This window comes from Cetorhinus maximus, chromosome 10, assembly GCF_964194155.1.
Source record: "Cetorhinus maximus chromosome 10, sCetMax3.hap1.1, whole genome shotgun sequence".
Taxonomy (NCBI): domain Eukaryota; kingdom Metazoa; phylum Chordata; class Chondrichthyes; order Lamniformes; family Cetorhinidae; genus Cetorhinus; species Cetorhinus maximus.
In genome coordinates this window covers 29288778-29316543 of record NC_135888.1, presented here as the reverse complement: position 1 = coordinate 29316543, position 27766 = coordinate 29288778, and the positions used below count along the sequence as shown (strand labels likewise).

At 43.1% G+C, this 27766-nt stretch overlaps 2 protein-coding genes across 5 annotated transcripts in view; one reads left to right on the top strand and one right to left on the bottom strand.

The window, feature by feature from the left end:
- Window positions 1-9274, bottom strand: part of LOC144685605 (ER degradation-enhancing alpha-mannosidase-like protein 3) — a 74682-nt gene extending 65408 nt beyond the window's left edge. For both annotated transcript variants that reach the window (XM_078550286.1, XM_078550285.1), the window contains exons 1-2: window positions 8933-9274; window positions 4180-4225 (exon numbers count right to left, since the gene is read on the bottom strand). In XM_078550286.1, the coding sequence (XP_078406412.1) occupies window positions 4180-4225; window positions 8933-9030 (144 nt within the window). In that variant the 5' untranslated portion in view covers window positions 9031-9274. The remainder of the gene's footprint in view (window positions 1-4179; window positions 4226-8932) is intronic.
- A 6980-nt stretch (window positions 9275-16254) lies between these two features.
- slc31a2 (solute carrier family 31 member 2) overlaps window positions 16255-27766 on the top strand; it is an 81197-nt gene continuing 69685 nt past the window's right edge. For all 3 annotated transcript variants that reach the window (XM_078550293.1, XM_078550294.1, XM_078550292.1), the window contains exons 1-2: window positions 16255-16439; window positions 26503-26569. In XM_078550293.1, coding sequence (XP_078406419.1) covers window positions 16431-16439; window positions 26503-26569 — 76 coding nt within the window. In that variant the 5' untranslated portion in view covers window positions 16255-16430. The remainder of the gene's footprint in view (window positions 16440-26502; window positions 26570-27766) is intronic.

Genomic DNA, 27766 nt, shown 5'->3' with positions numbered 1-27766 from the left:
ACGGGGCCAACTCGCTGGACCTGGTGTTTATCATCCAAGAGTCTCCTATTTACAAATGAGTGAGAAGCAATGCTGTGCACGTCTGCGCTTGTTTTAAAATCTGGTACATCATATATGCCACATTCTTCGTGAAGACCTGACGCCACGTGGAGTTGGAGGGTAACCCCTGCCAGTGGCTTTGAAATGACCGTAGCACTCATTTCTTCGCCTCTGGTTCTTTCCAAGGATCAACAGGCAACCTGTGCAGCATCTCTCAGTCTGCAACACATCCATGCACAAAGGAGGTCACAGATGCCCTTTACAGGAAGGCCCATCATTATTTCAGGTTTGCTCTGGATGAAGATAGCCAGGCTGTGAGATTATCCAGCTTCGCCGCCATCTCAGGCTTCCCAAGAGAGCAGGGTGCAATAGACTGCACCCATGTGACTATACGGGCTCCATGGCAACAGGCCCTATTGTTTATAAACCGCAAGGGCTATCATTCCATAAATGTACCTGGTGTGAGATCACTGGAAGCACATATTACATGTTTGTGCATGGTACCCTGGGATTTGCCATGACTCCTACAGCCTGAGTTACTCTCAGGTACCTGAGATTTTCGAGGGGTCATTACATCTACAGGGATGGCTGCTTGGGCTTAAGAGGTACCTACTGAAATGCTGGCTGATGACACTGGTGCATTGCCCTCAGTCATTCTGAGGAGAAGTATAATGCTGCTCACAACTCCACATGCGGCCCTTATAGAGCAGACCATAGCGCTTCTGAAGTTGAATTTCAGATGCATGGACCACTCAGGGGCTCACTCCAATACACTCCAGACAGGATTTCCTGCATCATCGCAGTCTGTTACACCCTTCACAACCTGGCTATGCAAAGAGATGACCCCCTGCCAGAGGATGACCTGGAGGAGGATGAAGATCTAGAGGCCCAGGAACCACAGGAGGCTGCTGAGTGTCAGTACGAGCATGATCACGCCGTGGAGGAAGGAAGACGTGGGAGACGTGCCTGTGATACATTAATCATTGACAGGCTCCAGGAAGAGTAAAGTCAAGTGAGGAAATATGGCCACATTTCTCCTAGCCCTCAATGCCATCTTCTTTCAACTCAGGGATGTCCACCCACTTGCAGCGAGAACGAGTCCTGCATTCACAATTGCCTCGTGAAGCGCCGGGCCATGATCTTTGCTTTGGTCCATGGCGCCCTGTGAGTGAACTTACTCTGGGAACTGGCAACCCACTTAGGAAGAAGAGCGATGCCATCTTCGCCGCCATCTAATGATGCAAACATGCCTGTGACTGAGATGTGGACGTGCCTCGGGATCTCCTCCTCCCATGCATGTCTTTTCTTCTGCCACTACCACTGAGGAGACACACATACCACTAGATTATCAATGCTGATGAGCTACCCTCGCTCAGTGGTGTTCTTTAAGGAAGAAGGGTTAGAAACGCTTACATCACACGCTTGCAAAAAAGATTTAAACACATCTCCCTGACATCACACAAAGGGTCTGGATACTAGTTCAACTGAGGTTGACATCACAGGAAGGTGAGTCTCACAGTGTGACACTGAGTGGGAGGAAGGCTAAACCTCGAAATAAGAGTACTCCAAAGTACAAAATCACAACGCCTTCAGTTGACAGGAATATTCACATAACCATCAAATGTATTAACAAAAGTGCAATTTATTTACATGTCTAGCACACCCATGACCCAAAAGTGGCATCAACTTTTCTTAACTTTCCTAACTCTAGCACTACACCTGGGTGCAACCCCCACATCCACAGCCTGCTGACTGCTACGCCCGGATGTTCACGATGGCCTTGGTGATGTCCTCTGATGGCCCACGGCCTGGAGGCCCCAGCCTGATAAGGGCCACCTGCTTAGGGGGAGAAGTGCCCTTTGTGGCCCGAGAAGCTGGAGTGGATGGGGTCACAGGCAGAGGGGGCTGTGAGCAGCTGCACACTCTTGGATTGTCCTGAAAGGAGGCTCCCTATGGGTGCCCGAGGGCCCTGCCCTGACTCCTGCAGGGGATGGTGCAGATGGGATGGTGGTAACGTGAAAGTCTCGGTGAGAGAATGAGTGTTAGTATGTGCCCCCACTAATGGTTGCGCAAGACCACTGAAGAGAGTATCCGTTTGAGTGCATGATGCCATGATAAGAGTTTGATGTTGAAGGATGTTGAAGCGGCCATTCATCCTCTTATTGCACTGGGTGGCACTTCAGGCACGGGTGCCAGCTGCACTGACCTGCTCCACGACAGTTTCCCGGGCTGGAGAGGTGAGGCTGCTGTGCTTCCTACAGCCATCCCTGGGATAGAACACTTGCCTCTGCACCTGCGCCCCTCTGATCAAGGCCTGGAGGGCCTGGTGCATGAAATGGGATGGTACCTTTCTGCTCAGACTCTCAGCCTTCCTCTCCTGGCTGCCAGACATCTCTGATGGGCTGGAGAACGTGAGATTGTGTGTTGGGCTGGCGTTTAAATATGGTGCCTGGACTTTCGAGCCCACCAGCTGACTTGGAGTGGACGAATCAGCTCTCGACCCGCCAAGTCATTCGGACCGATGTGTGCCTCTGCATAATTAATGAAGCTCCAAGCACAGAATCAGATGCGAGTTGCCGCCATTACAGACAGTGCGCTGGGCACTGCTGAAACCGCCTGCCACCGCACTTAGTTTCATTATGGGATAATTCCGCCCAATGAGTCTAACGCTGCTTATCATTATTAGAAAGTAAATCTGAAATTTAACTTTAACAAGTGTGGAGGCGCATTCCCTTAGAATTTTAATTATTGTTGGAAATTATTAAAAATGAAAGTGCTTTCTTTCTGTCTTTTTATCTCTCTATATTTCACTTTTCCTGAATGATTTGTCTATTCTAACTATTCTATTAGCTATTCTAACTTGGATTTCCTGGTTCAGACTCTGCATGCCTCAATAAAGATCCTTCAATATGATTGATTAAGGATGCTTTCCTTTTCAAACAGGGAAACGACCCCATTTCTGCTTTTTAATCACAGTAATTAGTCAATGCAAAAGCCTATAGAAAGTCTGTGGGCAACTGCAAATGTAACAAATGCAGATGTAATTTGTTTACCGCTGGCCAAAAAATCCGGCCAAAGATCAGAAATTGTAATGTTGGTTGTGTTGGCTTATTTGTAATGCGTCAAAAAGGGTAACCAGCAACATTCAGCAATTCCTTTCCCCAATTTAAAAAGTGACCCAAACACCCTATTGTGAATAAACACAATTAGTTAAACCTTTTTGAAGACGAAGAATTGCCCTTGACCATTCTGTAACCTAACACAGCTAGCAGATGCCAGTAGTCAGAAAAGAATACATCTTCTTGTGCCAACAATGTTTGGTGGACATGATTAAAAGTGGCCAGGAGAGGTCCTGTTGACAATACAGGGAGAATTTTTATGTCTGCACTGCCAATGGGGGACCTTGGCATCCAGCAAAACACATTGGAAATTCGGTCATATACTGTCCATGATTTTTTGATCATGACGAAGGAAAATGATGGGCACACATGCCCACATTGCTAATTTGCATCTTGAGCTGGGAAAACAGCAGCACAGTTTTGTAAAAATATATGCTTACTTTCCCATTAGTATTTCTTGGAATTATCTTTACATTATTGTGTTTTAATCTTAAGAGAACCTGTACCACCAACTGCAATTTATTGGCTTCAATGGAATGTGAAAATGTATAGAACAAAAAGAAATCTTGCAGTGTTCGCAAGTTCTGATAGTGGCTGACATCAGTTGGGATCAATAAAATTCATAGCAGTGGGTCTCATTAATGTGACGTCAGACAGTGATACCTGAAGGATACAACAGAAAACTAGACTTGGTTTACCAAGGAACATTTACAGAAAGTTGGAGACATTTTGCTGGAATCTTTATTGTCAAACAGAAACAAGGGATTTACTACTCAAGTAGTATGGATTTTTATTTGCCCTTGCTAGGGAGTCGTTTGGCAGATGGCAAACCGGAGTTGCGACCACAACCAGATCAGCCATGATCTCATTGAATGGTGGAGCAGGCTCGAAGATCTGAATGACCTACTCCTGCTCCTAAGTCCTATGTCCTTCCTGACTCTCATTCTGAAGGGAGCAAAGGAAGAATGCAAACACTAGACAACAAACAAAGGCAACTGAAAAAAATGAAACAAGTGCTTACCATATAGTTGCTGTATGCATGCTCAAACATTTCAGTAACTTGGTTCCTGTAAAGAAAAAAATAAGGTAGGCAAAGTCAAGGCCAGTCTCAAAATATTGCTCCAGCAGACATAACCAATCATCCACACTGCTCACCAAATACATTACCTAACCAAGAGGATACTAAATAAGTTAAAAACACCATGCCCCATCTGAATTATGAAAGCCCTTTTGCAATGAAGTTATGCATATGAATATTCAGTAAGCAAACATGCATCATGTGATTTACTATAACATTTTACTATTTTTTTGAAATTCACATATTGTACCAAAAAGCAGCAAGGGATTGTGCAGAGTACAGTACCTTATGAACAAACTCAGGTTCAAAATGAAAATCATGGGCCAGAATTTTTCCCTCATCGGGCGGGCTAGGTGGGAGCGGGCAGGAAGTGATCAGCTCCACTCCACGATTTCATGTGGGTGGGCTAATTAAGGCCTGCCCTGCATGGATCGCGAGCAGCAGTGCTCAGCACAACCTGTGCGGGCAGGGGGAGAAGGGAGAGCAGGCCTGGCGTGCAATTCGCGCATGCACATGAAAGAGCGCTTCAATCTCCCTGAGGCACAGAGCTGTCTCAGGGAGATTGAAGCGCTTTTTAAAAAAATTATTAAGGATAGTAAAAATTTTTTAAAACATGTCCCCTCATGTGACTCTGTCACATGAGCTGGGACATGTTTTTAATTCAAAAATAAAGTTTTCAGTTAATGTTTATTTGCTTTAGGAGACCTCATCCCACTTGTGAATGAGGTTTCCTCAAAAACGTGAAGGCCGCTTGGCCTTTTCGCCTGCCCGCCAACCGTAAGGTTGGACAGGCAACGTTAGTTTGACTTTAATTAGCTTGTTAATGGCCTTAATAGGCCTTTCAATTATTGGCGGGTGCGCAGCCAACTCCGGCACGCACCCACCAGACAAAATATTGCGGGAGTGCGCGATGACGTCGGGACGCACGCCCAACGTCATCATGCATCATATTACGCTCGGGTGCGCGCCCGCACGACGAACGTAAAATTCTGGCCATGACCTCTTACAATTGCCCTGAAGAATTTCAGAAGTTATCGTTGTGGAATATGCAGCATTATTTACCAGCACAGCGAAACTCTGTGAGCTAATTCAGTTTGCCAGCGGGGGAAAAAAAAGCAAAACCTTTGAACTTAAAGCCTTTCTACTGGTAAAAGGCTACTGAAATTCAGTTTTCCATCAACAGAACTGATTCATTTTTATAATGTAAAATTCTTTGAGATAAGTCATGGTAACTGTTATCACAACACAAAATAAAAACTGATTTATATTGACACTGAGGTCTAAACATAACTAGCTCCATTCAAGTTGTGTCCAAATATTAATATGCAGCTGTTAGACTACAAATTAGAAGGGAGCCAGAAACAGGATTGTACATTTGGATATACTCTGAGCATGTTGGTCTAAATTAGTTAAGTTGAATTAAATGCTGGGACTGGTGGACATCTTAATTTGTGCTAATCATCACTGACGTTAAACAAATTGGACCAAGTATCCCAGTGGTAAAACTTACCTTGTTGTACATATCTCTAACACAAGAACTACTAAGATAATAGTTTAAAACACCTCATATTCTCCTGGTCTCTCCAAATGACAGACAAATAATAAAATGACAGACAAATATCTCAGTCTATAAAATTCAAGGGTTTTTTTTTAGGTAAAATTGAACTGAAGCGAAAGAGGACATAACAGGTTTCACTAGATCATAATACTTTGTGCAATCTCGCAGTGTGTCTATCAAAGCAATAAAAATCAAGAACACTAAGTTCTTGCCATATTTTTGTGGGATTGGGTGGAACAATTGATTCCTATACAGTACATAGCAGTTAAACCACTCATTTCACAAGCTTCATACGCCTGGATTTTGCGGTGGTAATGACAGTGAAAATGACAGTGTCGCACACTGAAATAAACAGACCGCTCACAACAGCGAGCTCCAACAGAGGGTGGGCCTCAGCATCAAATCCCAAGTGCAAAAGTGCAAGTGGCTGGAGAGAGCATGGGAAGACTGAAGCTGTGATTGAAACATCAGTGAGCATGAGAGAGAGAGAGGGAATCTGTAACTGGTGGACCAGTGAGCTTGAGCTGGTGGGGACGGGTAGGGGGCAGGGAGAAGGACAGGTATCTCAGTAAGTGAGAAGCACACGACAAGAAAGCAGAAGGCCAGGAGCTGGACAAGGCCTCTGAACCTGGGAGAGGCCAAGGTTTAAAAGGCAAGGGCGCTCCACATTCATTGGCCAAGAATTGTGGGAGGGGGAGAAATTTGGGAAAATTACCCTGTGAGGGGAGGGGCTGAGCTGGATGAAAGCAACGGGAACCGCGCAGTGTGTCTGCTTTCCAGCCCTGGATTAGAGTGAGACTCGGGAGTGCCCTCCAGTCAGCAGTTCTCAATGGCCCAGAACTCAACTTGGAGCCAAATGACCCAAAAAGGCCTACAGCAACAAATGGTCACAACCCATCATAGCCAGTAAAAAAGAACATAGCTTGGGAGAAAGTTGATCAATGGAGTTAGTTCCAATGAGCACCTAATGCTTTCGTTGGGCAGGTTTATGATGCAGTTTGGGTTGTTGATCATACATAAGGAGCATGCTCAATGAACTCCTAGCCTTAGCACTGACTGACCTACATATACCAGCCTGGAAACTGCAAGCTCATTCAAGCTGTCTAGGATAATGAATAATGGAAGTGAGTTTTATTTCACTCTTTGGGGAGATGAATGGGTCCATCAGTTTGTTTATGATCCATGACCAGACTTTCAAGTTATTTGCAGCCTCCCTGCTCCTTTCACATTTCATCTACTCTATTGAAAGAGAGAGCTTGTGTGTGGGAAAGAGGAGCTAACAGCCTCATTGTGGGATATTTGGGGAGAGGGTGCGAGTGGGGAAGGAGATGTGGATTGGGACATGAAAGAGCAGAAGTATAATAGCACCATTATAGAGGAAAGGTGGATTGGGATGTGTGAGGAGTTGGAGAATAGGACATGTGTGGGGAAAGGTTGGGTGGGATGTCCAAGGAGAGGTGGATTTGGATGTACATGAGGAGGTGTGGATTGGGGTATGCAGAGTAGAAGTATAATGCAATCATTTGAGGAGAGGTGGATTGGGACCTCCAAGGAGAGGGAGAAAAGAGTGAGTGAAGAAAGGCAATGTTTCCACTAAGATGTGCGCATGCGCTGCAATCTGAATGTATCGATATTGAAATCAACAGGTTACTCAAAACTGTGTGGAAGTCAGTGGCTTTGAAAATGTAAGCTGCCCATGAGCAAGGAAATAGTGCTAAGAGGAGTTTGTAGCTCACTCATTACAAAGAAAATTTAGAGGGAACATTGCCTAGGGTAGTACTCTGTGAAAGATAGGGGAGGGAAATTAGTGAATTGACAAAATCTTCCGCCTTTACACTGTTAATTATGCTGCAAAAAAACCTTGGAAAGTTCCACTTTGTTGATTGAGGTGTAACTGGGTCATTAATGATGTACTAACTTCATTATTACTGCTAAACAAGCTCACTGGCCCTGAAAGCTAATTTTATTTGTGAAAATGTCAAATTTCTCCATTATAATAAGAAAATCCATTTTTTTTAAAACTAAGAAAATTATTTTAAGTTTACTTTCTTTTAGCTTCTATTGTAATCCAATCAATCATTTAACTTGATATCTGAAATCTTAAATTCAAAAGTAAAAGCATTCACTGATTTTAACTTCCTGATTTGCTGTATGAGAATGCTGCAATGTGATTGGCTGCTTACCCTGCTTGCTGGACACCTGGCAAACACCTTGATTTGGCATCAGCTTTAAACTGCCATTGGGAAAGGGGAAGCCTGCGCCACAAAGATCGCTAGATCTTTGTGGGAAGCTTTCTTCTAGGTCAGCAGTGCCATTAAATCCAGTCCCTGTTTTGTTTCCCCATTCCTCACTGCTTGAAAGGAGACCACAATGTCCGCTGCATATCATCACTGCCCTCATTGACTTACATTGCCTCTCAATGCCTCTAGTTCCTCTAATTTAAAATGTTGATCCTGTTTAAATCCCTTTATGGCCTTGACCCTCCCCATGTCTAACCTCCTCCAGCCTTGCAATTCAATTCCTTGCCTCTGACTTGCCTTTTATTCACCATACCATTGGTAGTTCCTTCAGCTACCTGGACCCCGACCTCAGGAATTCCCTTCCTAAATCTTTCTAAACCTTTTCAAATCCCTCTACTCCTGAAAATCTCTCTCTTTGACAAGATTTTTGTCCTTTTATCTATTTGGCCTCCTATTATCTTTTTCTCCTCCCATCCAGTTTCTCCTACATGGAGGTACTTAAGAGCATTTTTCATTTTTTTAGGCGCATGCAAGTTACTTAATCAAAAATATTCATTTCCTGTCACAAACAGATGAAAAAGGGCAAAAGGAAATATCGAACAAAACACTAAAATCGTATATTGCTGAACATTGTAGTGATTTTTGCAAAGAAAAATGTATGACCAAACTTCATAATGAAGACAGCAAGCAATTTAGTTGGAGAAGCAGGAAAACTGTATTACACTAGATTGAAAGAAGCTTTGCCATATTTAGCTTCAAGTTATTTTTAGTGACAATACCAGTTATCATTTGGTTCAAAACTAAATTCTCAACTATCAAAGCATGACAGCTGGGATGAGCATGGCACCAAAGTGCAGTACTACAGAGGCCCAGTTAACAGCAGAATTTAAAATCGTACCTGATTGTCCCTTTTTCCTGATCTGTCATTCCCAGCACCAGATGGAAACACACCCAGCTGAAGGTTAAGGATGCCAACAGCCTGAGTGTGAAACCCATGTTGATGAAGTTTGGGAGGTTTGGAGCAGGGTTCCAGCTTGTGTCACAGTCGCCTGACCATCAGCTACTCTGCAAACTCTTCCATTTTTGAGAAGGACTTTTTCTCACCCTCTCCCCACCTCACCCCACCAGTCTGTCAGCAGGTCCGTCTAACGCGCCCTCATGGTTCAGGAGGCAGTGTAAAGGGTGACAAGTCCTTCCTAGAACCGGTCACTACTCCAATCTCTTCCTCCTCTGCTCAGCAGCACCAGCCACATCCTGTCCATTTAAACCCAGCCTTGTCCCTTCCCTCGATACGGGCACCTAAACACTGGCATTCTGGGCTTTGTAGTTCCGTCTGATGACTCTTTCGATGGTCCCTTCAGGCAATACGACCCCTGATTTCTACTCGGAAACGTTTCGGTGGGAATTCACTAAAACACCGACGCGAATAGCTGCCAAAAAGAAATGTAGTTGCTGGGAGCAGTCAAAGGCTGGACTACAACTACCAGCAGACCTTGCGCATCCGCGTCATGCGCAGCTGCGGAAGTGAACGCACAAAGCATACTGGGATTGTAGTCTTTCTATCAAGCCCACATACCAGTTGCTGCTGTCATCTCCATTGCTCAATTCCTCCCTTCATTTAACCCTCTTGACTCCAATCCCCAGTTTCTTTTGTTTCTCTGAACCAGTATCTATCCTGTGGGGAAAAATAGCATACGTTATCCTATTAGAGAATTTTCAACTCTCCAGGGGGCACCTTATGTGTGGGTGATTGCATTTTTTAATGCCAAAGTTAGATCACAAGCCATTTAGTCAAAAAGATTATGTACATGACTGCTGATAGTACCTTAGACACTGCATGTTTATAAACTGCTTGGTTTTTATAGTAACAAGAGAATTAATTTCAGCGCCAATATAATTTTGATGTAAAACAAGACCAAATGAACTGCCTTTTGCCTCCACAGAAATGAAATCCAAAGACCACAGAACTCAAAATACTTCTGAAAGCCACACTTAAGTACAATAGAATCATAATAATGAATTTCCACATTACATTGTAAATAAGAAAGGTGTCAGCATTTTATATTATTTTGTCATACAGTGTGTGGTTTTAAGTAATACAGGAAAGAAAACACTTGCACTAATATAGCACTTTATAATATGTTTCAGGTAGGGCTGCCTTCAAGATTGTACTTGAATCTCCAGGGATTGAAGATTAATTTCTAGGATGCTATATCATATAACCTAGAAGAACGGTCATCAGGGCATGAAAAAATTGAATGTTTTTCTTAACTTTTCTTTGAACATTTTCATTGCTTTGTTATGAAATGATTGGAGATAGGGAGAAATCTATTGGATTGGATCATCCAACTGGGTAACAAAGAATTTCTTCACTTTCCAGTTGGCATGAGCAGTGGTACACTTTGAGGATAAATGTGTCGGGTGACCAATGCCAGGAGCATGCCCTTGCCTTCACATGTTTAGTCTGTTTCCCGTCTCTTCCTCAACTTTGCTGTCTCCATTTCTTGGAATTGTCTATCAACCAATATCCACTATAAGTTCACTGACTCCCACAAATACTTTGATTACACATTCTCCAATGTGCTTTCTGTCCTATATTCCCAGGTTAACTATCTCCCTACGTCTGTTTTGTCACCTTTCATATCAGCGCTTCAAATGTGTCTTCCTTTTTCTACAACCAAGGATTCCCTTCCACTATGGTTGATATGGGGCTCAACTGTGTATGATCTATTTCCTGCACTTCTGCTCACCCTTCCCTTCCCTGCCAGACCACGATAGGGTACCCGTTAGCCTCAACTTCCACCCTGGCAACCTCCTTCAACGGACCATCATCCACCATTTTTGTCACTGCTAAGGAAATACTGGATATACTCAGCAATGATGCCATCAAACATATCTTCCCTTCCCCTTTCAGCATTCCAAAGAGACCCTTCCCTCCGCAACATTCTGTCCACTCATCAATCATTCCCAACAGCCTTTCCCACAGCACCTTCCCATTCAAATGCAGGAGATACAACACCTGTCCTTTTACCTGATTTCTCACTGTCCAAGGCCCTAAGTTCCATTCAGGTGAAACAGCAATTTACTTGTACTCTTGTTGATTTAGTATACTACATTCGCTACTCACTATATAGTTTCATCTATATTGGGGAGGCTGTAGGCATATTGGGTGACTGCTTATTTGCAGAATACAACCATTCAATCCATAAAGGTGACCCCAAGCTTCTGGTCAATTTCATTTTAATTCTCCACTCCAATCCCACTCTGTCCTCTCTGGCCTTGAATGACTACATTAATCCAATGAAGCTCAACTTAAGCCTGAGGAACCCCTCCTCATTTTTGATTAAGTGCATCACAGCTTTCTGGAGTCAACATCGAGTTCAACAATTTCAGATCATAAGCTCTGTCCCCATTTTTTCAGACTGCAGTTGTCAGCGATGATTCTGTTATTCCCATTTACACCTCTGCTCAAACCCCCATTTGTCCTTACTTGTCCCGAAACTATCCTTTTTGCCTTGCACCATGCTCCCTTTTGTCACTGAATCTGTCCTGACTTTCACCCTTTCACAGACCTTTTATTTTGTTCTTTCCTCTGCTCCCCACTTTCCCTGCCTTTGTGCATGTTAAAATCTTTTTCCACCTCTAACTTTTTCTAGTCTGACAAAATGTCATCAATTTGAACTTGAACTCACTTTCTCTCTCCACAGATCCTGCCAGACTTATTGAGTATATTCAATATTTCCTGCCTTTCTTTCACACATTAGTCTTGATTGCTAATGATTTTACATTACCAGATGCTTGTAAATTTCAGCCTCCAGATTAGAAGAAATAAGCCTTTTTTTGAAAAATGCTTTTGACAATTTGATCTGTGATGGATATTCATTAAGTATTTTCAGCCTACTCTGAATTCAGATTTCCAGCATTTGCAATATTTTGCTTTTATATTAGTGCAGGTTCATTGAGTGTTGTATACTTCCTTTACTTTTGTTATTGAGATCTACTTACTAAAAACTGTAGAAGTTCCAGGTTCTTTTTTTATGTTCATTATAAAAACATTGGTTGAGTTCCCAAACAAAGTGACTTGCTTGATAAACTATGCCAAGAATTACCAAACCAAACAACTTTGCAAAATGTGATTTTCAACTTGATGAATGTTCTGAAGTCAGCAGATGAATAATGTATGCCCATATAGTGACCGTACATTTTATAAAGCCATGCAATAGTTCTTTAGCTAAACCCTGTTGTCCAAACTCTGTCCTTTGAAACAGCTTGAAACTATAGCTAAATTTAATGACAGACCATTGTAACACTCTGCAGGAGTGTTTTTATTAAAAAGTGTACAAAAGAGCATTGAGTATATCCATTTATTTAAGTTTGAAGCCCAAAGCATGAATGAGAAATAAATATATTAACCTTGGTCCTCAACAGCCCATATTCTTTGTACATATACGGACCTTACTCAATCCACATTTATATCTGATCCGATTATCACATACACTATGGACAGAATTTTCCACTTATGCCATTATCAACCTGTGATTTCTCCCCTCCATTCGTTTTACTTGATTGAAACATGTAAGATCCTGAGGGCATATGACAGGGTGAATGTGGAAAGGATGTTTCCTTTTGTGGGAGAGTCTAGAATTTGGAGTCACTGTTTCAAAATAAGGAGTCACCCATTTAGGACAGCGATGAGGAAAAATGTTTTTTCTCCGAGAGTTGGATTGTGAGGCTTTGGAATCCCCTTCCACATCAGATGGTCGAAGCAGAGTCCTTGAATATCTTTAAGGCAGAGGTAGATAGATTATTGATAAGCAAGGAGTGAAAGGTTATCCGGGGATAGGCAGGAATGCGAGGTCAAAAACAGATCAGCCAGAATCTTATTGAATGGCAGAGCAGGCACGAGGGGCAAAGTGGCCTATTCCTGCTCCTAATGCATATGTTTGTATGTTCATATGTAATGGACAGGAAAAATCAGTCTTGAGAGCATGGGCAGTTTATATATTTGATCTATAGTGATATAAATTTAGCATCACAATTCCAAGCTATACATAATCCACATCCATGTATATTACAAATGTATAGGACACTAACTTTTCTTCCTCTAAATTTAATTGCTTACTAATATACAAGCTGATAAGAAATTGCATCTGAACGTTGTGTGAATATTTATGAATGGTTCATGGCGATAACTTGATTTAGCTCTGTCTATTGCTCAATCTTCCATGTGATTAATAATGATATAGATTCCAGATGTGCTTAACTATATTTTCTCTCCTTGGAAAGGAAGGCTCTCATTTAAGAGATAAGTTATAGCTTTGCTAAGTGAGTTCATTGATCCACTTTTCATTTTGAGCAAACCCTTATTTGGAATTATATATAATAATCATGATATAATGAAAGTTAAGCAGAAATGACCATAGAACAGCATTCCTCATCTCAAACATGAAAAGTCCCAAATTAATGGACCTTGTATGATCCAAAGAAATAATCAGATCCTGGCTCTAACAACACTGATGACCATCTTCAACAGATCATATGGTTTTGTGGCAATTATACAGTGAAGCATTCTTTAATTCTACACTATTAGGTCCTTGGTAATTTACATTGAGACCAAAGTCTAGAAATAATAGACAATAATATTAGAGATTTAAGCCAATTTAACTAATGGGTTCACATCTATGTTAAAATAGAGAATACCAATATGCTAAGCTTATATGTTTGTAAGTGTTTTCCACAAAAGATTTCAACCAGCAAATCCTACAGTCTATAATATAGTGATATAGCAACTCATAACAAGTACATTATTTCTCTAATAATGAAATGCCACAATAGATGATTCATCATTTCTGGTACAGCTTGATACTGTACATTGGTTCATGTGAAAGTGAGTACGCATAATAACATTTGTAAAAATTCTACTCTACAATGCAGCAAATGGAGGGCCAAAATGCAAAATTGCCTGGATTTCCTTGCTCTGAGGATGATTTTCCAATCTTCACTAGATACAGCGGAGGTACCGGAGGACTGGAGAAATGCAAACGTAGTTCCATTGTTTAAAAAAGGATCAAAGGAAATGCCAAACAATTATAGGCCAGTTAGTCTTACATCAGTGGTGAGCAAATTAATAGAATCAATCCTGAGAGATAGGATTAACTGTCATGTGGAAAGGCATGGACTAGTCAGGGATGGTCAGCATGGATTTGTTAAAGGAAGGTCTTGCCTCACAAATTTGATAGAATTCTTTGAGGAAGTGACAAGAAGGGTTGATGAAGGTAGTGCAGTGGATGTTGTGTACATGGATTTTAGCGAGGCATTTGACAAGGTCCCACATGGCAGATTGGTCAGGAAAGTAAAAGCCCTTGGGATTCAGGGTAATGTGGCAAACTGGATAAAAGGTTGGCTTTGTAACAGGAAACAAAGGGTAATGGTCAATGGATGCCCTTGCGAATGGAAAGTTGTCTCAAGTGGTGTTCCACAGGGCTCGGTGTTGGGACCCTTGCTGTTTGTGTTATATATTAACGATTTGGACATGAACGTGGGGGGCACGATTGGGAAATTTGCAGATGACACAAAGATTGGCTGAGTAGTGGATAGTGTAGAGGATAGCCATAATCTCCAAAACGATATAGATGGTTTGGTGGAGTGGGCGGTAAAGTGGTAGATGGATTTTAACATAGAGAAGTGTGAGGTCATACATTTAGGGAGGTCAAACAGTTACAGAGATTACACAATAAATGGGAATATACTAAGAGGGGTAAATGAAGTGAGAGATCTTGGCGTACAAGTACACAGGTCCCTGAAGACAGCAGTTCAAGTAGACAAGGTTGTAAAGAAGGCATATGGAATGCTCTCCTTCACTGGCAGAGGTATAGAATATAAAAGTAAGGATATAATGTTGGAATTGTATAAAACACTGGTGAGGCCACAACTGGAGTATTGCGTGCCGTTCTGGTCACCACATTACAGGAAGGACGTAATAGCTCTGGAGAGAGCGCAGAGGAGGTTTACAAGAATGTTGCCAGGGTTAGAAAAGTGTAGCTACGAGGAGAGATTGGATAGGTTGGGGTTATTTTCCTTAGAACAAAGAAGGCTGAGAGGTGACTTGATTGAGATGTACAAAATTACGAGGGGAATAGATAGAGTGGACAGGATAAAATTGTTTCCCTTGATGGAGAATTCTAGAACCAGGGGACATAGATTCAAGATAAGTGGCGGAAGGTGTAGGGGGGACATGAGGAAGAACTTTTTTATGCAGAGGGTAGTGGGTGTCTGGAATTCGCTGCACAAGTTTGTGGTAGAAGCAGAAGCTTTAAACTCTTTTAAAAAGTACCTGGATCTGCACCTAAAGTGTTGTAAACTGCAGGGTTATGGGCCGGGTGCAGGAAGGTGGGATTAGAAAGGGCACCTGGGTGTCCTCGGGCTGGCATGGACAGGATGGGCCGAATGGCCTCCTTCTGTGCTGTAATTTTTCTATGGTTCTGTGGCACATATCACATCTATTTTCACAGACTACATAAACTAATCTAATTAAAAGCAGGTAAGTAACTGATGCACACAGATTATCAAATAGCACACCTCCGGAGAATGGATATCATGTAGCACTTAACCTATTTGGTTGAGGTGTGGTCGACCGACTTATATTCCTTTCACATTGTGCATTTTGACTGTAGCATCTGTATAAATCCCGTATTAAACAGAAAGAGCATAAAACATAGGACTCTGAGGTCTAAGCTCACTCAGGGAAGGGATGAAATGTGGTGACACAGGGGAGACAGAGTAACAAGGAGTTTACACAAGATAAATCATTGGATTGTTATCAGAATTGGCAATGATAGTGGTCATCCCATAACCTGTATCTGACGATTCAACATCTCATCTTACGTTCATTTTAGGATGCTGATTGGTACTTGCCATTCACTAGTACTAGCAAACTTTTCATCTTGTGGAAATTGGAATTGGTGCTAATTATTAAAAACGCTTTTACTTTAAATTCATTTTCAATCAGGAACTCTCAGATATTAAATGAAATGCATATCAATGTGGTCATACTAATTCTCCCTGGTGTATTATTTTAATCTGCGGCACTGTAAAGGGTACTACAGTATTGCGGAAATAAACTTGTACTGTGCGTACTTCCGGATTTGATGAACTACAGCTCCCAGACTCCTGTGTTTGGATGCACTAGAGGTGGAGCCTCATATGATCAGTTAGTTTCATGTGATAAATCGGCAGTTCCAGCCCAACAATGCAGAAAAGGTGACGGGACGAACAAGCTTGGTATGCAGCACTGAACTGGTTTACATGTATACAAAGAACTGCCCGTTGTTTACATCCTGCAAGCCTCAAGAAAGTACACTGTTCTGCAAGATAATTGAAAAGACGCTAAACCAAACATGATGCCTGTAAGTATCACAGTCAAATCAGAAGACCCGAGAAGAAATACATAGATTTCTTGAAGTAGGCGGATGTGTAGGTAAAAGTTTCCTCAATTGCCGAAAATAAGTCACAGGACCTCCCGACCCAATGTGACTAACACGGGATTAATTCTATAAAAGAAGTATGACATGGCGATTATAGAACTGCTGTTGATAATTTGACATAACAATCACACAGATGGAATTAACATGCATGTATGTGTTTGCGTATGATATGCGAATTTATAGGGCAAGTTGAACAGTGTGATTTCCTTGTTAGGTGTTCGCAGTAATTATGATACATAATTGCTCCAGCAGCAAGTACTGTATCCGGACAGTTTGAACAGAATTCTTAAATTCGACACAAATTGGAAGTTAGTTCTTGCTGGATCCAAGTCATGAAATAAGCTTCCTGGACTTTTTTTTCAAGAAGGTTTTTGAACCAAAATTTATCATTTCTCAACTGAAAGTTTTTAATAATTGTAACAATTTCGGTTGCACAAATAAAAACATCTAGACTGTTGCAATATAAAAACAAAGAACTACTGCGGATGCTGGAAATCCAAAACAAAAACAGAATTACCTGGAAAACTAGAAAACCTAAAACCAAAAACCTAGACTGTTGCAATATTGTATTGCAGATTTGAAAGTATATTTACTTTCTACTATATTCAGCTCATGTAGCAATTCAATACATTTTAAAGGGTATAATTCTCAAGGGGAAGCAAGAGCAAATAGACCTGGGAGAGTATATGTGCGCAAATCCTTGAAGATGGCAGGGCGGGTTGAGAAAATGGTTCAAAAGGCAGACAGGCTCCTGGGGCTTAATAGATAGAGGGCAGAGAGTGCAAAAGCAAATAAGTTATAATGAACCTTTAAAAACACTGATTCGACTTAGATTGGAGTATTGTGTCCAATTCTAGGCACCACATTTTAGGAAGAATGTAAAAGTTTTACAGAGGATACTAAAAGGTTCCCAAGAATGATTCCAGCGATCAGGGACTTCGGTTACATGGGTAGATTTTTGAAGCTGGGGTTGTTGTCTTTAAAGAGAAAGTTGGGTTTAGATTTGATAGGAGTATTCAAAATCGTGAGAGGTGCATAGAGAGAAACTGTTTCCTTTGGAGTAAGGATCAAGACCAAAGGACAACGATATAAAGTGATTGGCAAAAGAGCAGAATTTTTAAAGCAGCTAGTGGCGGTCTGCTGGAAGAAGATTCACTCAAAACTTCCAAAACGGCATTGAATAATTACTTCAATAAGAAATACTTGCTGGAGCGGCCAGGGCGAGTGGGATGAACTGAGTTGCTCTTACAGAGAGCTGGCACGGACACGACGGGCCGAATGGCCGCCTTCTGCACTCTAACCATTCTATGAATGTTGGGTATTCGGTTTTTTTAGTATCGAGAACCACTTCTACCATTACTATAAATCTTATATGTTTCGCAAGATTGTTTTTTTTAAAAAAAAAGACACAAGTATGTGGAACGATCCACCGGACGAAATGTTCTTGGTTCGCCTTGACTTTAAAAAAAAATGTTAAAACCATAAAAACTCGAACTACGCTTGCAGGCTTCGATCTGAGGCTGGACATTGCGTTCCGCAGGTGAGCGGTCTCTGACTGTCACGAATGTTTGCTACAAATGTTGTTTATTTAGGATTGGCATGCTTACTGTAAACTGCCCGTCATTGGCTTCTGAGGAGTGTTCGCACACGTCTAACAGCTGCTGCACACTCAAAGGCGGTGGCACTCGTCTCAGCAGCTCCATTCTTACTTTGTGTTACGAGGAAAGGGTTGAAGCTTCTCCGACAGTGTAGATTTACGGATGCACTGGTATTTGTTGTGCAAGGAGTGAGGGGACAAAGAGCGCTAGCTTAGATCTTAACCCCAAACGCTTCGGCTCCCATTTCCAAAGGACGCCCTTTGGTTAGCGCTCATGTATATCATAAACTCCAGTGAAATGGCCGTGAGCTCCGACACGGCTGGAGACAGCACAAGAGGATGACATTGACCTTTTGGTCCATTCAGCCGCCCACCCACCCAACCCCCCGACACTGGTGACAGTCGATGTGCCAGAAATAGGGCAGCTGCAATAACAGCAACTTGCATTCCTACAGCACCTTTGGCATAGAGGGAAAAAAAAATCTCATGGCATCAGATGTAAGGAAAACGGACATTGCCAAATTAGGAGGGCTGACCAAATCTTGGCCAAAGAAGTGGATTTTACAAGGAGCAGAGGGCATTGCAGGGAATGAGGGTTCCAACAGAGGAACTCCAAAGAGCAGCAGCAAGGGCCAGTTCACAAACCAGCACAGTCCTGAGTCCCACTTTGGATCTAATTGACCCACTACTAGGGAACCACTAAAGAATTCACAGAGCAGGGGTTAAATGTTGCACATAATGCCCCAGGACTAAAGGGACGTCATTTAGGAAAAGGCACTAACAGCATTGAAATGTGGTATAAAATAAGTTAGTAAATTTGTTGTGTTCTATTTGAGCTTCCAAAAAGTTCCTTTCAGATTGTGGAGAATAATATAGAAGCACAGCAAATGATACCCCAAATTCTCATATTTAAACCCTTGTATGACCTTGCCATTCCCTATCTGTGGAATCTCCTTCAAAAACTACAACTCCCTGATGTATTCTCCATTCCTCTGACTGTGACTTCTTGGATGTATCCTCCTCCCTATGCCTCACCGTCGGTGGTCCTGCCTTAAACAGTCTAGACGCCATGCTCTGCAATTCTCTCCTGAAGCTCATCTGTCTCTACAGCTCTCTATCTTCCTTCGAGACACTGCTTAAAATGCACCTCTGTGGCTGAGATCTTGGGCACCACTTCTAGAATCACCTGCTTTGGTTTGGCATTTATTTCTGGCTGATTATCCCTTTTTAATGTGCCCGGGGTTGGTCTTCTACACTCTAAAAATGCAAGCTGGTATTGTTGTACCAATGCTAGTGGAAGACATGTAGAGAACAGGCTTTGCAGAAGGTACTTGGTGCCACTTTCTCAATGCCACATGGAGAGCATGATTCCTTTTAGAGGAAGCTCAGACACTTAACGGAATCTGACTGGTTGAACACCAATCTTCCTGGCTGTGGGTACATCCTCTGGATCAACATCTCCATCCTGCTCCAGCCTTGATTGAGAGTTAATTTGTATGTTCATCTGTTCATATGACCTATTTGTCCTACATGCCGAGCCCTCTTTGTATTTCAGAGTTGTGCAGCAGGCAACAATAATCTTGTTAAAGGATGTACTGTAAGAGAACCCTGATCACTTGAGACACCTGAAATATTGTTTCATGATGTCAATAGTGAGGATGTTAGTAGCACGTGAAGAGGATCGCTTTGATCAATGGGGAGTGAAAAAAGTGTGTAAAATTTAGAAAGTTGCAGGCCCCCTCATTTAGAAATATTTCTAAGTCAGGTGGCATTGCTACTAATGGTATTGATGGTCTGTGCAATAACATGCACTAATGGCAATGGGCCAAGCCAGAATTTCAACCGCACTGGTCAGGCAAGAAGCCAGCGGATTGAGGAATTTACATTTTTATTGCCAGCATATTGATTCCTACCAGTGTAGGACAGAATGCCAGTAGGGATTTCAAGGCCTTAATGTTTGATACAGATCCAATTTGGGTTTAACATGGCAGAGTTTTGAGGAGCGTTTAGATCAGAGAATGCCATGCCGTTTTCCTGTTCTCACTCCGCTTTAACACGCACCGTGGCTGAGATGGAGAACAGGTCTCCTGCTTTTTGGCTTCTATCATTGTTGTTGCAAGGCCAGCTGTAAGAATTTTAGGAGAGGAGGTGTGGCTTTTTTTTATTTTTTGCATACCTTCATCATAGCTCAGCCCCACCGTCCAATCCAGAAGCTTCCCTCGGTCACGCCCCCCCCACCCCCACCCCCCACCCCCCTCCCACCATGGCAGCAATGAAAGAGGTAGATTAAGCTCCATGGCAATGTCTCTGCCAATCTGAGTCTACTTGCCAAGCAACCAGCACTTTCTTCTCATGTGGGATAAGTTGTTCCCTTTACATTTGGTATTCTTGCAAATTGTCCTGATGAGTGTAAGATGAAAAGCTTCGACAATGTGTCTTTTTTCAACAATACTTAAGTGCTGTACTACCAAGCAACTACTTCAAGTTGCTTCACCATCTCCTTGGAATCTCATTATTTCAGATTTCCAGCCTTATGAAACAAGGTGGCAGACACATGCTACTGGAGTTATCATCAAGAAACAGCCAATGTGTCAGACTACCAATTGACATATAATTCTGGTTAAAAAGCAATATGATATAATATCTGTATTCCTTCCCCAGAAAAAGCACCCCATCTCATTGAGCACACATGCAATAGTCTGTAAAATTAAAATAAGTAGACTAATTGACCTAATGTTTGCATATATAGAGATCATGCTACAGAATTATTCCTGTTTCTAAATTGAATTATATTTACATTTAATTTTCCATGTTTGGTCAATGCTTCCCATTTATGATTTTCTTTTTCCCAGCAGTTTGGGGGAAGTGAGTTATTCTTATGACAAATATTCAGCCTTACTTGTATATCACATGATGAAATCAGATGCAAGGGGAATCTACAGCACGGATATTAAGTTCCTATTTATTATAATCTACAATATTAAATATTGAATAGTTGCATTCCATATAAGTCAGTTCCATAACTGTGTTATGCTATATCCTTTCCTTGCTCTCCTGTTAGCTGATAATGTTAATAATTCTTTCTCCGCAGGACCCCTCTCCTGCAAATCTGCCATCTTTACCCCTCTCCTCAAAGAAAACCCCTTAGCCCACTATCCTCTCAAACTATTGCCACATTGCCAACCTCCTGTTCCACTCCAAAGTCCTTGAGCACATTGCACCTCCCAAATCTGTACCCATCTTTCATGGAGCTCCAGCTCTGAATCCCTCCAATCAGGTTTCTGCACTGCCCCAGCTTGTTTCAAAATCACAAGTGACATCACGTGACTGTGACAGAGGTAAATTATCCCTCCTTATCCTTTGCAACCTTTGACATGATTGATCACACCATCCTCCTTGAATGCCTCTCCATTGGGTGGGACTGCACTCACCTGACTCTTTGCTTATCTCTTTCATTGGAGCCAGAGAATCACTTGCAATAGCTTTTCTTCTCCCCACTCACCGTTACTGCTGATGTCCTCTAAGGATAAGTCCTATTTCTTATCTACATTCTACCCCTTGGTATAAAACTGCAACATCAGTTTCCACATGAATGGTGATGACACCCAGCTCTACCTCAGGCTTTCACAAGCCTACCACTGTGTCCAAATTATCAGACTGCTTGTCTGGCATCCAGTCCTGGATGACCTGAAAATTCCCTGTAACTAAATTTGGGGAGACCAAACCCAATGTGTTCAGTCCTCACCACAAACTAGCCATTGATTCTATCCTTCCCCCTAGTGACTATCTGCCGCTGAACTAAACAGTTCGCAACCTTGGTGTCATATTTGGCCCCGAGGTGACCTTCCCACCTGATATCGCACCATCACTAATATTACTTATTTCCACCTCCAGAAAACATTGCCAAACTCCTCTCTTGGCTTCTGGTTAAGAAATGGCTCTTTTGAAAAAAAAAATCATTCTTTATTTTAAATCCCTCCATGGCCTTGCCCCTTCCCATCCCCAATGTTTCAGACCCCACAAACCTCATATCTGCGCTCCTCTACTTCTGGCCTTTCAAGCAACTCCAGTTTTAATCACTATCATTGCCTTGCTTTCAGCTGCCTGGGCTTAAACTCTGGAATTTCTTACTTAAACCTCTCCTCCTCTCTGCCTCACTTGTGTCCTTTGAGATGCCCTTCAAAACCTAGCTCTTTGGCTAACCTTTGCTCATCTGTCCCTTTATCTCCTCATGAGGCTCAGTATCATACTTTGTTGTGTAATGCTCTTATGAAGTGCCTTTAACATAATAAAATGTCCCAAGGTGCAACAAGCTGTTGTAGTTTTTGTATAAACATAATGTCCATGTTCAATCTATTTTAAGGCAGTGGTATTGTTAAATAAAGCCAAACTTAATTTTAATGGTAAAGTTTTGCCCTTGAAGAGTACACAAATACCAATTCACTTACACAAAAACAAAATACCATGGCTACTGGAAATCCGAAATAAATGTTGCAAATATTCAGCAAATTAGACAGCATCTGCAAGAGAGAAACAGTTAACATTTCTTTCACCAGAACTGGAAGATGTTAGAGAGCAATCAACCTTACTTAACTTGAGCATGAAACAGGAAACTGCTTGTAATTTTGAAACTGATTTGGCAGACTCATTCATATTTTGGTTTTCCGCAGAGCAAGAAAAGAATGTGGGTAAAAACAGTCAAAGGTGCCACACTACGTGGTGGGCACCTCCAAAGACTAAGGGCGGAATTGTCCCAGATTCGCACTAAATGCAGTAGTGGGCGAGGAAAACTTTGTTTTCCCTGCTGGCCGCAATGGCGGCTTCTCACGCTGTATTGTCCCGCACCTGCCATATTAATTATGCATTCCTAGGAAACATGCCATTTTGATGTTGGGCAGGCTCTCATTCACCTGCCACACCATCATCTCGCCACCTCATCACACCAGGCGCCGCATTTAAAGTGCAGCTGTGCGCACACCTCTCAGTGCGACCAGCTCAGGACTTCTGCTGCACAGAAGACAGGAAGGCCCCGAAAGGCAAAAAGACTGCAGCCTCCCGATTTAATGACATGTCCCTGGAGCACCTTTTGGAAGACGTGGAGGCCTGCCGTGATGTCCTTTACCCCGGCTCTGGCCGCAGGAGGGGCAGCGACATGGGTCCTGCTCACACTCTCTCCATCTGTTTTCATGCAGGGAAGCCTGCTCACATCAGCAGGGAGAGGTCCCAGACTGGGGGTGGAGTGGCCACATTAGACCCCTCACTCATTTTAAGGAGCATGCCATCGCGCTGACTGGTGAAGACATGGACCTTGCCTACGGTGACGGTGAGGTCGATAGCAAACACCCTCAAGAGGATCCTGCACCACAACACCCCTCTCTCAATGCAAATATGAGTGCTCTCTCTCCTGCTTTTGACTCTGCTGCCATGCACTAATTATCTGTACTTTGGTTCACAGGGAGCTCTGCCAAGCGACTGACACCCTCAGCCAGCCAGTCCCTCAACTCCACCCTGGGCTCCATCCAGGTCTGCATCTCCAGCGAAGAGGACTCCTCCTCCATTGAATAGCTGGAAATAAGCAACCTGGAAGACCCGTCACAGCGCTTACCCACACCCTGCACCAGTGCAGAGACACACACCTCAGTGGGATCTAGATCTAGAGTAGGCTCGGGTTCACAATCTGATGGTCACCACACGGACACATGTCTGCTGCAAGAGGAGGCAGGTTCAGCTGAGCTCCCTGGCACTTGGAGGATTGTTGGGGAAGAGGCATCTGTGAGGTCTGAGTCAGATGACAAACCTCTGGATTTGGCCTCCCAACTCAACCTGGACAGTCAGCAGAAGGCAAGGGAACATCACGCAGGGCTGTGGGAAGCCCTCAACAGAGTGGCTCGCAAGTCAGAGGAGTACACCTGCCTGCCCTCTGATAAGCCCTCTGGACTCCCTCACTCACCCCTCTCCCCCCGTAACCTACCAGCCACAACCCTTTTCCCTCAGGGATGTCCAGGTAAATGTGCAATTTTCCTTCCTGAAAATCCCACTCCATACACATTCGCCTCCCCAACCTCCCCCTTCCCACCCCCAGGGTCCATGTCTTCCTCCGGGGTCCCCACCAACCACCCTCACCGTCCCTTCTACCCTCACCCTCCCATCCTACCGCCTCACTCTGCCCTCGGTTCTTCTCACCATTCACTCGTACCATGCCCAACCTTAGTTTGCTCCCCAAGAGGCAGTCATGGATTCATCAGAGCCCTGCCTTGCACGTTCACTTTGAGAACCTGGACTCCCTCCCCCCCACCCCGTGCCTCCCCCCCCAGTCCCTCCCCCTCAGTCATTCCCTCCTCCAGACTCCCTGCCCCTCAGTCCTCTATTCTTACCCCCACTACCCCCCCCAGACTCCTCACCTCCACACCTACTGGACTCCTCCTCCATGCCCCGCATTCAATCCTCCTTAGTCCTGCCACCCACCCACCCCACCGCCCCACCTGCTTATTCCTTCTCCCTTCCTGGCTTCTTCCTCCACCCTTACTTCTTCCTGCCCCTGGACTCCCTCCTCTCTCTGCACTCCTTCCTCTCCCTGGACTCCCTCTCCTCTCCTCTCCTCTCCATAATCCTTCCTTCCCCTAGACTCCCTCCCCCTCTGCAGTCCTCCCACCCCCCGCCATGAACTCCCACCCCTCTCTGTGCTCCTTTCCCCCATCCGAACTCCTTTCCTTATATCTTCCACCTCCCCTGTACACCTAGTTCCCTGGTTGCTGTATTCTCCCTTGATACCACCTCCTGCCCCCGTACTCCCTTCCCTCCCAACACCTTCATTTCCCCCCCCACCGCCCCACCTCACCCCACCCTCCAAACACGTCTTCCTCTCCCAGTCAGTCCTAGACCTTCCTCTCCCACCTCCTGGTACATCTTCCTCTCTCAAACATAGCTGGACTGTCCTCTCCACCCCTCCTCAACTGTCATCCATTGTGAGCAGACCCTCAACAGTAACTTTCCAATTTCCATGAGCTGCTTCACAGCAGAGCCATGTCTATGAGAATCCACCCAGCATGCCATGGACATTCCTCCAGTGTGCCATTGCTATCTAGCTCCAGTTTCTTCTGCTCCTCAGATATCCGTGATATGAGCAAGGCCCTGGCGGTAAGTCCCAACTTCTGCACATCACACTTGTCAAGACATGTTCTTCACCGGTGTGTAATCACGGCAACAATCCAGGGGGCGTGGTGGTGGTGGTGGTTGGGGGGGTGTTTTTCGGGGGGGCGGGTTGGGGATGATTCTGGCGGGCTGGCCTTATAATGACATGCACGTGTATTACAACGAGGTTCCCGACTTCCGACGGCAGGAAACGCTGCCCACCATCGACAGGCTGAGTGGACAATCACAAACTGTTTCACAATGTTGTGAAACCGATTCCTGGCCTTCTCGCCCTATTATCTGCTCTCACCACCGAACATGCCCGACGCCAGTGGGCATGGAAAATTCGACCCTAAGAAAAAAACTATGGCCTGTAGCTTAAGGGCCAGGCACATATAGAGTCAATGTGGGAGCAAGTACAGTACGCCCATACAGTAATATAAGAGGCACATGACCCACACCCAGGGTTGGTCAAGTGTTGGACATAGCTGTATGTACCAGAAAGTATGGGGACAGCTCCTGGCTTGTACCCTTTACTGTATATTTGTAAATAGTTCAAAGAGTCAATAAAGATTTACAGTTAACCTATGTATGACTACAAAGACTTCTTCAGACCTACTGAACTGTAACCAACACTTTGCAACATGGCCAACACCATGAAGAAATGTGGCTGCCATCTTATCACAACTTATTTTACCTTCCAGCTAATGGGTTTTTGGCTGTTTTTACCTTGAATTAGGTTCCTCTTTTTATTATGTCAAAGTCCTGTTGGAGATAATGGCTGTGTTTGTGCATATACCACCAGGCATTGAGTTGGCAAATATCCACTCAAAAGACAAACGGCACACATTTGTTTCATTAGCCTTACTTGCATGCTGGAAAGGTGAGCACAAGTCAAAGTGAACACACTGAATGCTACTTCAAGAAAATTGGTCAGCTGCGGGAGTACATCAGGTAAACAAGTAACAGCCATGTTTCTTCACCTCTGTGTCATCACTAGTTGGAGTCCCCCAGTATCTTTGGTGGAATTAGCTCTGCATAGACATCATTCAGAACAAATGCAATTAATCTTTTGGTGTAGAAACATTGCACTTCTTGGTATCAGTATTTCATATTTTGATCAGTGGTAAAATGTGGCCCCACCAATGATATTCCTGTAAAAATATACCCATCACGTAAAAAGTTATTGAAGACAAAATTTGCTAAAATGTTACAAACATCTATGTGACAGAGGTTATCTTTTCTTCTGTGTTGCAGATGTATTTTTTTGTGTCTGATCAGGTGATACTACTATTTGACTTCTGGAATGTTCACTCTGTAGCAGGTACTGAATTTATTCATTGCAAAAGACTTCTCTGAAAAAGCTAGTTGTGTTTACCTCATTCTAAGTTCTGGAAATACTAAAGTTCTAAAATCATATTTTTCAAAACAACTTTTTTTAACTCTCTTGTGAATGTACTATACATTTTATGGATTTGTGCTGCTTGCCATTGCATGTATTTAAATATAATTATTTTTGTTTCATTAAAGAACATAAGAAAGACCTGTATTGATATAGCATCTTTCATGACTTTAGGAAGTCCCAAGGTGCTTTACGGCCAATGGAATACTTTTTGAAGTGTAGTCACTGTTGCATTGTGAGAAATGTGGCAGCCAATTGCGCATACAAAGACTCCACAAACAGCAATTTGATAATGATCAGGTAATCTACTTCAAAATAGTGACATGGGACCTTTTATGTCTACTTGAGACTGCAGACAGGGCTTTGTTTAATGTCTCACCCAAAAGGCGGCACCTCTGATATTGCAACACTCCTTCATACCACACTGGAGTTTTAATCTAGAGTTGCTGTTTTATTCTCTGTCCTGGGACTTGAGCCAAGAACATTCTGATTCAGAGGTGAGAGTGCTGTTGAGCCATGGTTAGCACCTAGCACTACCCACTCCTTTAGCTCATTTGCATTCACCATCTGCAAACATTGTTCTGTTAATGTAATATCTTATGCCATATGGGAAAATGAGGGTTTCCATTCAACATCTACCTCTGACTAATTCTTTTGGCCTTGAACCATTTTAGGCACATTAGGCATTTTAGGCTGATTCTTGTTGGAGGGAAAAACACGTTTGTTTTTTGTGACCTAGATAAAGTTAATTCACTGACAGCTGAGAGGGCACATGTTTCATTTCATCTATTTAATATACTGTGCTCGCAGTGCCAGGAGAATGACATGTCTGCTGCTGTCAGGTCAGTGTTAAAGTACATTCTGTGGTAGATACAACAACATGAGAGCATGCCACTGAAATACATCGTCCCAAAAATGTAGATTTAAATAATAATTTTGTGTAAACTATACAAGCGACAGCTTATGTTATATAAGGACTCAGGCCACAGCACGAAGTGTGATGATGTAACTTGCTCATTGCAATATGGAACATGATGCTAATCATTATTCTTCACATGCTATATGCTACTGAATAGAATCATACAGACACACAGAAAACAGAGCTGACCAGCTATCACT